The sequence below is a fragment of the Drosophila obscura genome, unplaced genomic scaffold (genome assembly GCF_018151105.1).
Source record: "Drosophila obscura isolate BZ-5 IFL unplaced genomic scaffold, ASM1815110v1 contig_200, whole genome shotgun sequence".
Taxonomy (NCBI): Eukaryota; Metazoa; Arthropoda; class Insecta; order Diptera; family Drosophilidae; genus Drosophila; species Drosophila obscura.
The window spans coordinates 4,535,031-4,547,188 of record NW_024542791.1 but is presented as its reverse complement, the minus strand read 5'-3'; the positions used below and the strand labels follow the sequence as shown (position 1 = coordinate 4,547,188).

General features: G+C 44.8%; 2 protein-coding genes across 2 annotated transcripts; both read left to right on the top strand.

The window, feature by feature from the left end:
• Positions 1–344: 344 nt before the first annotated feature.
• LOC111078128 (phosrestin-2) lies at positions 345–2,554 on the top strand. The gene is made up of 4 exons (XM_022372671.2): positions 345–563; positions 1,197–2,004; positions 2,068–2,197; positions 2,263–2,554. Exons 1-4 carry the CDS (start codon positions 455–457, stop codon positions 2,305–2,307), a joined length of 1,092 nt encoding a protein of 363 aa, XP_022228363.1. The 5' UTR covers positions 345–454; the 3' UTR covers positions 2,308–2,554.
• A 4,832-nt stretch (positions 2,555–7,386) lies between these two features.
• Positions 7,387–10,947, top strand: LOC111077841 (importin-4-like). Its single transcript, XM_022372275.2, has 3 exons — positions 7,387–8,965; positions 9,027–10,119; positions 10,180–10,947. The coding sequence occupies exons 1-3, from the start codon at positions 7,485–7,487 to the stop codon at positions 10,837–10,839; spliced, it is 3,234 nt and encodes a 1,077-aa protein (XP_022227967.2). The 5' UTR covers positions 7,387–7,484; the 3' UTR covers positions 10,840–10,947.
• Positions 10,948–12,158: the final 1,211 nt, after the last annotated feature.

Here is a 12,158-nt window from a genome sequence, read left to right as displayed (position 1 = left end):
GCAAATGCGTCATTCGCTGGACTCGGAAAAACAAATGGGGAAAACAACAAACCAAAATACGCATGAACTATCGATTCGTATGGATGTTGGGAGTATTTCTAGCATTGCTAATACGCCATGTAGTACGTTTATTATTTATTGGCGGCCCCCCCCTCTATCGATTTTCCGTACAAGTTGCAATGTCAATATCAAAGGCGAGGCAATGGAAGCCCTAGCAGAGCAAGGTGTCAGCAGTTTGGTTGGTTTTCTTGTGTGTTCCAGTGAACGAAACAAGCGACGGCTAATTGAATTTACAGGTGCATTGGCAAGGCCCCGTGGTATAAATGGCGGATTGCCAACGGGCGCTAATTAATAACGACGCGAACGACGCAACGCGGCGTATCACAATCGACGAGCGCGAAAAATTTAGGAAAATAAATATTTTCCATATAGTTTCCGGATTAACTGCTTCAAAATGGTGGTCAACTTCAAGGTGTTTAAGAAATGTTCCCCGAACAACATGATCACGCTCTATATGAATAGGCGTGAGTTTGTGGATTCTGTGACGCAAGTGGAGCCAATCGGTAGGTAGAAAACAACGAAAGACTATCAGTCCCTGAGAGCATACACTCTAAAAGGAAATACACGAACGGGAAAGCCAAGGTGGAGCTAGTCACGTGCGGAATATATTATGTTTGAAATCTGAACACATTTTCGGAATACCACCATCAACCACGTCGTGTGTGGTCCAATCTTGGTCTTAGCTTTCTTGGCAACGTTTTTGCAGAGTGTCATTACCGCCTGAATCGGATTATTAATTAATGTTGCCTTTAGAACCGAGGAACCGAGGTGCTTCCAAGTCCTTTTTTTTGGTTGTAGTTTTTTATGCATCTTTATAATAGAAATTATAACGATCGGTCGGCTTGAGTTACGGAAAGCAAGCATTTCTTTTTGCTATCCAATGGCTATGTCTATGCCCGTCCTGCCCCAACTTCATGCAAAATTCTTACTCTGACTAAGACCTAATTAAATTAAGCCCTCATTTATGCAACCCCTGATAGTTGCATTACCAACAAAAGCAGCTTATTAGTTACGTGACCATAGAATCCATACAGAATCCAGCATGGATACGTGACTGGGTATAGACCTGCTGCCTGCTCCCTGCTGCTGCTTCTGTGGCGGTTGTAATGCCCAATTAATTAGGCTCTCATTTGCAGATGGCATCGTGGTCCTGGACGATGAATACGTGCGCCAAAACCGCAAGATCTTTGTGCAGTTAGTTTGCAATTTCCGGTATGGACGCGAGGATGATGAGATGATTGGACTGCGCTTCCAGAAGGAGCTGACTCTGGTCTCGCAGCAGGTGTGCCCGCCGCAGAAGCAGGACATTCAGCTGACCAAGATGCAGGAGCGTCTGCTGAAGAAGCTCGGCTCTAATGCCTATCCGTTTGTGATGGCGATGCCGCCCAGCTCCCCGGCCTCGGTGGTTCTGCAGCAGAAGGCCAGTGACGAGAGTCAGCCCTGTGGCGTCCAGTACTTTGTGAAGATCTTCACAGGTGACAGCGACTGCGATAGGTCACATCGCCGCAGCACCATCAACCTGGGCATCCGCAAGGTGCAGTATGCCCCCACCAAGCAGGGCATCCAGCCCTGCACTGTCGTCCGCAAGGACTTCCTCCTGTCCCCTGGAGAACTGGAACTGGAGGTGACCCTGGACAAGCAGTTGTACCATCACGGGGAGAAGATTTCGGTGAACATCTGTGTGCGCAACAACTCAAACAAGGTGGTGAAGAAGGTCAAGGCCATGGTGCAGCAGGGCGTGGATGTGGTGCTCTTCCAGAATGGGCAGTTCCGCAACACGATCGCCTTCATGGAGACGAGCGAGGGCTGCCCCCTGAATCCGGGCTCCAGTCTGCAGAAGGTCATGTACCTGGTGCCCACTCTGGTGGCAAACTGTGATCGGGCAGGCATTGCCGTGGAGGGTGATGTCAAGCGCAAGGACACAGCCCTGGCATCGACCACACTGTGAGTAATGCGATCGCATATCCTGAATGTAAATATATTAAAGGATTACATTTCTCTCTGCAGGATTGCCAGTCAGGATGCCAGGGATGCCTTTGGCATAATCGTCTCGTATGCTGTGAAGGTTAAGCTCTTCTTGGGAGCCCTGGGCGGCGAACTGTGCGCTGAGCTACCCTTCATTCTGATGCACCCAAAGGTGGGTGATATTTGCACAAAAACATTTCAAATATATTAACCTGTGTGTGTGTGTGTTCTGTACAGCCAAACCGAAAGGCCCTGGAAGCTGAGGGCTCGGTGGATGCCTAAACGGAAACGATTACCTCAATTGCGTATTTCTATATGTTTAACCGATGTTTGTAGGCCTTTGTAAAAGCTGATGTTGCTGAAAATGTTCTGAACTGCAGTCGTCGTACTCTTCCTATATAGCAAAATCAATATTCATATATGTGTGTATGTGTACTATAAATATAACTCAACAAACCATTAAATATGGCCAAAATATACATGTATTGTATCTTTGCGGTGAGCTTGCCACACAAAGATGCACAGAGCAGATTATTGGGCTTATTAGCTTATTAAATTTACCTCAAACTCAAATCCCACACACTCACAGACAGCAAATGCATTCATTAATGCAGTGTTTCCAATGCGGAGTCCCCAAGGCAATGTTTCACAGATTATGTATTTATTGAAGTGCAATGGGGAAATCAACTACATATTTAACTCCATACAAAAGCTTATAGTAGGACTTAGTTTTGTGGCTAACTGATTTCAATTACTGCCAAAACCAGACAAAATTAATACTGAAGAAGACAAGAAGATTTATCAGTCTAGAAAATAGCAAATTAAATGGAATCGCAATCTCTGCGTTATTTGTAACATACAGAATGCAGAACTCAACTTCCCTACTGAATCATTTGTGCAGATTTTAGCTTATATTCTACCAGACAATGGGCTGACAAACCTCTTCATTTTGGTTAATGTTACAATAACAGACGCCAGCGTTTCTTGTATCAACATAATTCCGTATTTTCCAAAGCTGATTGCGTCCTTTGAGCCTTTTTGCAGCTCACATCATGGGAGACGTCTCTCATTTCCTGCGCATCAACCATTTTCTGTTGCAAATGCTTTGGAGCCACATGGCTTTTGGCGCTTTTAATTAGCTGCAGCGATTTACGGCCGTTACGAGTATCACGAGTAATTTGGCTCGCACGCCGTGTGCAAATTTTTGGCACAATATCTATATGTGTTTGTGTGTGTACGTACACTTTGATGAGTGGATGCGTTGGTACAACTCACACTGGATTGACAAACCAATTTGCAAAATGATTTTGCACTGGCTTAATCGGCCAGTGCTTTGATAGCTAGATTAGATTATTCTCTCTTTAATCTTGTTGAACTTTATGGCACCCTAATTAGTTTGATAGGAAAACTGCATTAAAACTTTAAATTCCATAAACGATAAGATGGCGGGCACTCAATTGGGAAATAGTTGACCCCAACTATTGTTTTGATTGGCCTAAAAATAGGTTTTTAGTTCCCTAATAAAAATAAGGAACACCGAAACGAAATCTCTGGGTGCTGAAGAACCCTTATAAAAATGGTCAGATAACGAAAGGCCCGAATTTTATTCAGATTTATAGACTGCAGATTGAATATTTCCATACTTTATTCACCATGAGTTTCCAGTTACCAGCTGTTGCTACTTGCAATCATCAAGTAGTTAGCCTTTGATAACGCAACAGTCTGCACCTGTGAAGGTCTTTCAGTGCGGTTAAAACCCACTTAAATTACTTCACAATCAGCCTGCCGATTTGGGTTGAGCAAACCAAACAAAACGAATCCATATGGCAGACAGGTTGATTAGGCAGGGGATAATCTAGCTGGCGAACGATGAATAAAGACGGTGGCTCGTTCGGATCGTTTGGCATTCAGGTTGCAGTCTTTGTTTCTGTTCGATCGATATGTGCTGCTGTCGTTGCTGTGGTGTGACCCAACAGAAGGTATGGGTGTTCGGCACCGGTACACTGTTGGCCGTATCAGGACTCTTGTCCGTAATATGGGGGCCTAGTTTTATGGACTCGCTGATAATGAAGGTGACCCAGTAAACTCAAAGAAAAGTTTGGAAAGTATTTACTTGAAAAATCGTTCAGGAATTGCCGCTAACGCCCACCTCAAAGACCTTCGAGAAATGGGAGGAGCTGCCCATTCCCGTATACTTGCATATGTACCTTTGGAACTGGACGAACGCGGAAGATGTCCAGGCCAATGGTGTGAAGCCAATATTCGAGCAGTTGGGTCCGTATGTCTATCGGGAGGAGCGCAAAAAAATGGACTTGGAGTGGCACACTAATGGCACGGTCACCTTTAATCCCAGACGTATTTGGTATTGGGAGGAAGAGATGTCGGGAGGAAAGCAAACAGATATTATCACCGGGCCACACCTGCCATCTATCGTGAGTAGCTTGATATCCGTGCCAAAGGGTTCCTTAAATTCAAATATTTTCCAGGCTGCTGCCAATTCCATGAAAGACAGTAATATATTGATCAAATTGATGTTCAACCAAGCACTCAACGCGAATGGAGGAGCTCTGTTCACCACCCATACCGCCGCGGAGTGGCTGTTTGAGGGCTTCTATGATGAGTTCCTGCACTATGCAATGAATCTGAACAATCCACTGGCACCTGAAATTTTGGATGATCATTTTGCTTGGTTCCTGAATCGCAACGGATCGAAGGACTTCGAAGGACCCTTCACAGTGCACACCGGTGTCGGTGACATCAAGGAGATGGGTGAAATCAAGTACTGGAAGGGCCTGAACCACACGGGCTGGTATGAGGGTGAATGTGGGCGACTCAATGGCAGCACTACTGATCTCTTCGTGCCCAATGAGCCGAAGGAGAAGGCTCTCACCATATTCATACCGGACACCTGTAGAATCATCAATCTGGAGTATTCGGGAGTGAGCTACGATATTGAAGGCATCCAGGGCTGGAAATATGAAATAACCCCGAACACCTTCGATAATGGTCAGGTGAATGGAAACATGAAGTGCTACTGTCCGGTGGACAGGTACCCAGACGATTGTCCCGCCAGCGGAGCCACGTCTCTGGCACCCTGCGGCGATGGTGCTCCCATGTACCTCTCTGCGGATCACTTTATGTATGCCGATGAGAGCTATGCAAACACGATCACCGGCTTCGATCCCGAGTACGAGAAGAACAACTTCTACATCATAATGGAGCGTAAAATGGGCGTTCCCCTGAAGGTGGTTGCCAATGTGATGATCACTTTGTACATTGAGGAAGATACCACTATTGAGTGAGTACTAAAATCGATTTTGTTGGGGATCTTTTGGTTAGTTAATGCCAACTTTCCAACAGCATACTAAAGGGCGTACCCAGCTTCTATGCCCCACTCTTCACCACATCCAGTCAAGCGCAAATCGACGAGGCACTTGCCTCCGAACTGAGGGTAGGTGACAATTCTCCTACTGGAAAGCACTTCTCACATTTGTATATCCTTCCAGCTGGTTCTGAGTCTGCCCTCTATTGCTCGCTATACAGGAGTGGGATTGCTCTGTGTGGGCTGCATCCTAATAATCATTGGAGCTGTGTTGACTTTCAAACGGAAGTGGCGTGGCCAAGCCGAGGCTGATAGACTTGCTCTTAGGGATAATGAGGCTATTGAAAACGAATCAGCAGTGGTATCGGATAATCAGTTATAACCGCTATCCAGCAAACACAACTTTGTGATCCTTAGAAAACTAAGTGTGATAAATAGTTTTTAAAATGTAAGCAATTTAATTGATTTAAAGCTGATGGTTTTTTTTTATTAACTTTTTAAAATAAAGTACTAACTGAATAGCGGCCACGACGCACTGTGGCTCATTTTGGTTGCCTAGATGAGAAGTGGGTCAAATAATACGTTCAATAAAAATTTATTTTAGCAATACTCAATATTCCGTTCCCATTTCCGTCACCTTCAGTTGATCGTCTTTTATTCGTCTTTTATTATATTCAACCATCTTCTTTCACTATTCAGACTAAGGATTACAACTGATTTACAATTTTGCCATTGAGGCAGAACAATCCAAGCCTTTCCCCAGCAAACTTCAAACTTCGTCGTACACCAACGCGACGCTCTTCTCGTGCAGTTTTTCGTTCTTCATCAGTAAAATGAGTCACATCGTTCCGTAGCCTAGTTGAATAATATTATACTCGTACAATTTTATGTACAACTAGAGGACCCGCGCGTTACGCTGCTTACTAAATGCATTTAAAAATTTTTTTATAAAAACCATGCCACGTACTCTGGCTATCATTTAAAAAAAACCGCATACAATTTGGTACACGCGTTGCGGAGAAATTATATGAAATAGGCGTTCAAACGCACACTTTTGGACCAAATTTAAGATTTTTTTTTATTCTTGAGGAACATATTTATAGCAAAGTACAACAGCATGCAATTTGGTGCACACGTTGCGAAGATAGCCGCTTACACATAGATTTTTTTCTACAAACTCTACAAATAGCGCTCTGGCTATTCCCCAAATTGTAAATAAATAAATATTTCATATTTTATTAAACCCGTCTCAAAAAAGAGTTAAGGGGTATATTAGATTTGTGGCAAAAGTGGATGTGTGTAACGCAGAGAAGGAAACGTTTCCGACCCCATAAGGTATATATATATTCTTGGTCAGCATCAATAGCCGAGTCGATATAGCCATGTCTGTCTGTCTGTCCGTCTTGTTGAGCGCCTAGATCTCAGAGACTATAAGAGCTAGACTAACCAAATCTGGTTTCCAGATTCATGTGGTATCACACTGCTACAAGTGTATTTCAAAATTTCGCCCCGCCCCCTTCCGCCTCCGTAGAGTATCCCCCGTCTCCCCTTGCAGGAAACATGCTACTCATTCTCTTTCTCGCTCGCACACTCTGCCGCGTTCAGTGCGCGAGCAACCCCAAGCGAAGGAGATGTAGAATATAAATGGTACATGTACAATCTACATGTTAGATGTAGAATTTACATTGTATATGTATATGTAGATAACAGATGTAGCAAAAACATGTAATATGTAAAATTTTTTTTTTTTTAATTCTAAAATTCTAAAAAATCATATGCTCAAAAATGTAAATACTGACTGAGTACGGATATAAGTAGAGTCGCGTCCCCAGAAGCGACTCACACGTTCCTTCTCGTTTTTTTTTTACTTCGGGTGAATGGTACTGAGGCTCTCTAGGCTATACCTTAGAGAGGCATTTGCAAAAAATTAAATCCAAGAATTACACACGCACACAACATAACGGGAACATGCCACGGAAAGGGATCCAAAGTAAAACAAGTTGGCGAGTGGATTAAACATCAAAAGACTATAGATTTTGTAACATTATTATTCTTTACTAAAACAAGTAACACTATCAAGTAATTTTACAAGTAAAAGTAATAAAACATAAAAACATAAAAATTTCAAATCTCAAGCATGGAAACTGTACTGGACGGAATAATAGGCGGTATTCTGTCCACAAATACCGAGCGCATTCGCGAGTCCACCGAAGCTTTGCGGCAGGCGTTTAAGAATCCGCAGACACTGCTAGTGCTCTGCCGGATAATGGTGTCGCCTCGCGAGACCGAAGTTCGCCAGTTGGTGGCTGTACTGCTAAATCGTCGACTCAGGAAGCAGCGCTCCTGGCTGTTGGTGCCGCCCGAAGACCAGGCAGTCATCAAGATCGGCATCCTGCAAGCATTAATTGGGGAGCAGGAAAAGATTGTGAGGAACGTGGTTGGTCAACTCATTGGGACTTTGGCGCAACATGAGGCGGCCGAGAAGAACTCGTGGTTGAACGAATTGCTGGCGTTCACTTACCAACACTGCAGCATGGCCGATCCCAAGAAGAGTGAGCTCGGAGCATTCTTATTTTCCAAACTGGCCGAAGCCACACCCGATCTATTCACTAGTCGAATGACTGAGACCTTACACCTCTTCACGTGTATACTGATGGCAGCCCAGGCCTATGGCGATATGGCCACACCCACTGTCGCCAATATGATAAAGGGTATGTGCTATCTCATTCCAGCAGTTGAAGGCCTCACAGCAGCGGAGCAGATGCTGGCCAACGCCGTGCCCCTGACACTCTCGGCCCTGCAGTCATTTGCCCAAAAGTATCTCAATGCCGAATTCACCAACTGTTTTGACACCCTCGATTCCATAGTCGAGTATGTGCCGAAATTGTTGAATCAGAATTTGAAGTACGTCGTGCATTTCTGTCTGCAGATGATGGCCGGCTATCAGATAGATACGTGCATTCGAATGAGTGTATTGAACTTTGTGCAATACTTTGTCCGAATCAAGAAGCGGATGATTATCAAACAGAACCTGCTGGAGCCCATAGTGAGCGTTATCGTTGAGATGATCTGCAGTGATTCTGACTTCAATGATACAGAGAATGAATACTTCTCGGGCACAGGCAATACTCCTGGCGCCTCGGCCACCAACATCCTCGATATCATGGCTTGTCACATACCGTCAGAGAAGATGCTTGGCCTCGTTTTGCCCCTTATCGAGACGGCTTTGCATCATGTGGATGCAGTGCGGCGACGCGGCGGCTTCATGTGCATGGGCGTCATCTCCGAAGGTTGCTCGGAGGCCATCAAGCGCAAATATCTGGAAATAATGGTGAATATTATCATCCAGCGGGGCGTTGTTGATCACGATTTCAGAGTACGAAACGCGGCCTTCTTTGCCATTGGACAGTTCTCGGAAAATATGCAGCCAGAGGTATCTGAATATGCAATGCAAATTCTGCCCGTGCTCTTCGATTTGCTGCACCAACTGATGGTGGATATATATCTGGGCAAATCGGTGGACCACAGCTACATGAGGCGCATCTTCTATGCGCTGGAGGTGTTCTGCGAGAACCTTGCAGATAAGATTGTTCCATATTTGCCAAAACTGATGGAGCGGTAAGCTATTATTTTCTTTGCCAACTTCGTTTCCCAGAGTAATCCCCCTTTATGTTCTCAGTCTGTTCGAGTGCATGGATGAACGGCACACCGTCCGAATGCGACAGCTGGCCCTGGCCAGCATCTCAGCGGTGGCCAATGCATCCGAAACGAGTTTTATGCCATACTTTGACACGGCTATGGACATACTACAGCAATATCTGGTGTACGAGTGCACCGTGTCGATGAATGAGTTGCGCATTCAGGCCATCGATACACTGTCAGCGATCTGCTGCAAGGTGGGCAGTGATAATTTCATGCCTTGCGCCCAAGATACGGTGCAGTTTTCGGTGAATATGCTGGAGCAGGGTCCCGATGATCCGGATTTGAGGCGTGCCGTCTATAGTCTGCTTGCCGCAATGTCGAATGTGATGACTGAGGATATGGACACAGTGTTTACCAGGGTCCTGGAACGGATTATGGAGACGGTGGTCTCTACAGAGCATGACACTGACAACGAGCAGGAGGATGATAGCGATGACGAGGATTCTTGGGATGATTTGGATGTGGAGAACGATTATGTCTATGAGAAGGTGGAGGCCATATTAGCCCTGAAGGAATTCGCTGTGAATTCGATCATATCCTTCTCGCCCCACCTCACAAATTCACTCTTTGCGGTATACAAAAACATTGATCATGGCCAGAAATGCGTTCGCGAAGCATCCGTCAAGGCGCTCTGCGCCTTTGTGAATGCCCTCGACACTGTGCGGGACAAACGCGGCGTGAGGGGTGCCTGCGACATTCTTATGCCAAAGTTTTCCGACCTCATCAAGAACGATCAGGAACATGACGTAGTTTGGGTAATATTGGATGAGCTTAGGGATCTGTTCCGGGCCATCCGGAAAGGCGCTTTGCATGCGCCAGAACCCGCAGAGGCTGTTGTGGATGCCATTGAAAACGTGCTACTCAACAAAATTGCCTGTCAACTGCCTGAGCCCAGTGGCGGTGGCGGTGGTGACGGGGAGATCGTAAGCCTGGACACCGTGGAAAGCGAGTTGGATGAGATGATCGCAGAGAGTGCTTGCAATTTGGTTGCCACAATGGGAATGGCTCTCGATCCGGACTCATACTCAATGTACTTTGGGCGATTATATCCTTTATTAATGGCCCAATTGGTATGCATATCAATTTTATGAGACTTGGCAGTTCTAAATAACCTTCCTTCGTTTTTGTAGGATAAGGCCAAGCGTAACGATGAGCCACGTAAGCGTTCCGCAGTCTATGGCGTCCTATCCGAATGCATTAATACGTTGGGCATGCGTGTCGCCACCCATTTCGATGCCCTCTGTCCCGTGCTCCTGGATGGCACCAACGACTGCGAATCAGATCCGCGAATGGCTTGCTTCTGCGGACTGGGCGAACTGGTCTATACTGCTAAGGAAAAGTCCTTTGGCTCGTATACTGTGATTCTGCAAGCCCTCTCCAATGAGATCGCCAAGAACTCGACGGATGCCACAGTACTGGACGATATTTGCGGTGTTTTGGCACGCCTGATTATAACCAATTGCAATTTGGTGCCTCTGGATGATGTGCTGCCCGTTTTCATGTCCCTTCTGCCCATTCGCAATGACACCGACGAAAATGGCATGGTGCTCGACGCCTTCCGTGTGCTCTACATGAATGCGCGACCCAGTGTTGTCGTATTCGTTGGCGAAATGGTTTCCATCATCTTTCATGTGCTGCTCCATGAGCAATTTGATGATGACAAAGCCACCGCCAGAGCCATTACTTTCCTGAAGGAAATCAAGCACGACTTTCCCGACCATATCAACAATCTGATCGGCTCGTGCATGACTCCGGCGGCTCTTACATTGCTACAGAAACTGTTCAATTAAGCAGACACATAATGTGGAGCATATATTGATGATATTCTTTGAGATTTCGCAATTGTGTTGGTTAAATGTTTCTAAATTTAAAATTTACATTAAATACTAGTAGACAAACATTCGTCAGATCATTGCTATATTTTGTTTAATAAAATGACATAAAACGCTACAAAACATTGAGCATTCCGTTCCCGTTTCTTCAGTTGATCGTCTCCCGTTCCGTCTTCCGCTACGCCCGCGGATGCTTCGTGATTTTCGCTCTCGTACAGACTTCCGTTCTTTCTCATTCATATTCGAAAACCATCTTCTTGTGCAGTCCAGGCGTTTCTCCAGCAAACTTCAATGCCCCACAATGCTCGTAAAATTTCGTCGTACACCAACGCGAAGCTCTTCTCGTGCAGTTTGTCGTTCATCATCAGTAAATTGAGTCGCTTTATTGCTCTGCTGGAAAAGATTAGACGTTTGTAATAATGTGCAGTGTATTTTTTTTTTTTTGATGAAAAAACCTTGCACTCGAGGACGATAAGCTGAATATACACGTCTGGTTGATAACATAGCTGATATTCACTATTATACTTATATATTATTTGCTAAGTTAACATACATTTGACAGCCCTGGAAAGGCCAACTCCATACAAAAACACTTAAATCGCTGATATCTTCTATATATATTCAAATCTCTTTCCACTGTGTTTGTGACTGAACTCCTCCCAAACGGCTGGACCAATTTTTATGCATTTTTTGTCGTATATTAAGTAGGTCTTCATATTACCACCAATTAACTCCGAATCGCAATTTAAATGTTTTTGGAAAAATTAAAAAATTAATTTAAATAAAATTAAACTTGATGAATACAATCTTAAAAATTCCAAAAAAATTTCTCCAAATAAACACCAATTAAATTTAAATTTGAACTAAAAAGAGCCCAGCCCCTTGGGGGTCGTTTCGGAATCTAATCTCACTGTTAACATTCTCAATCTGCATCTTAATCACATATAATTTCTAGCCGAAATATATATATTGCCAAAAACGGTGGGTGTTTGCTTAGTTTCATTCGATCCGTCGCGATGTGCTGTAGCTGTTGTAGTGTCCGCATGCAGAAGATCTGGGTTTTTACCCTGGGAGGCCTGGCGTTTGTCCTAGGAGTATTCTTAGTCGCCGCCTGGCCGAGTTTATCCCGTCGGTGGATACTCGAAATGCTGCCGCTGGCTCCAGACTCCTTCATATACAAGCGCTGGGTAGCAACACCCATGCCGTTGTACAGTTCGATCTATCTGTTTAACTGGACCAATCCGGAGGACCTGAACAAGGCGGGAGTTAAGCCGAAT

Coding starts and splice junctions, on each gene's coding strand:
- LOC111078128 (XM_022372671.2), top strand. CDS start 455: ATGGTGGTCAACTTCAAGGTGTTTAAGAAATGTTCCCCGAACAACATG. Junction 564..1,196: donor GACGCAAGTGGAGCCAATCG/GTAGGTAGAAAA, acceptor TCTCATTTGCAG/ATGGCATCGTGGTCCTGGAC. Junction 2,005..2,067: donor GCCCTGGCATCGACCACACT/GTGAGTAATGCG, acceptor TTCTCTCTGCAG/GATTGCCAGTCAGGATGCCA.
- LOC111077841 (XM_022372275.2), top strand. CDS start 7,485: ATGGAAACTGTACTGGACGGAATAATAGGCGGTATTCTGTCCACAAAT. Junction 8,966..9,026: donor TTGCCAAAACTGATGGAGCG/GTAAGCTATTAT, acceptor TTATGTTCTCAG/TCTGTTCGAGTGCATGGATG. Junction 10,120..10,179: donor CTTTATTAATGGCCCAATTG/GTATGCATATCA, acceptor TCGTTTTTGTAG/GATAAGGCCAAGCGTAACGA.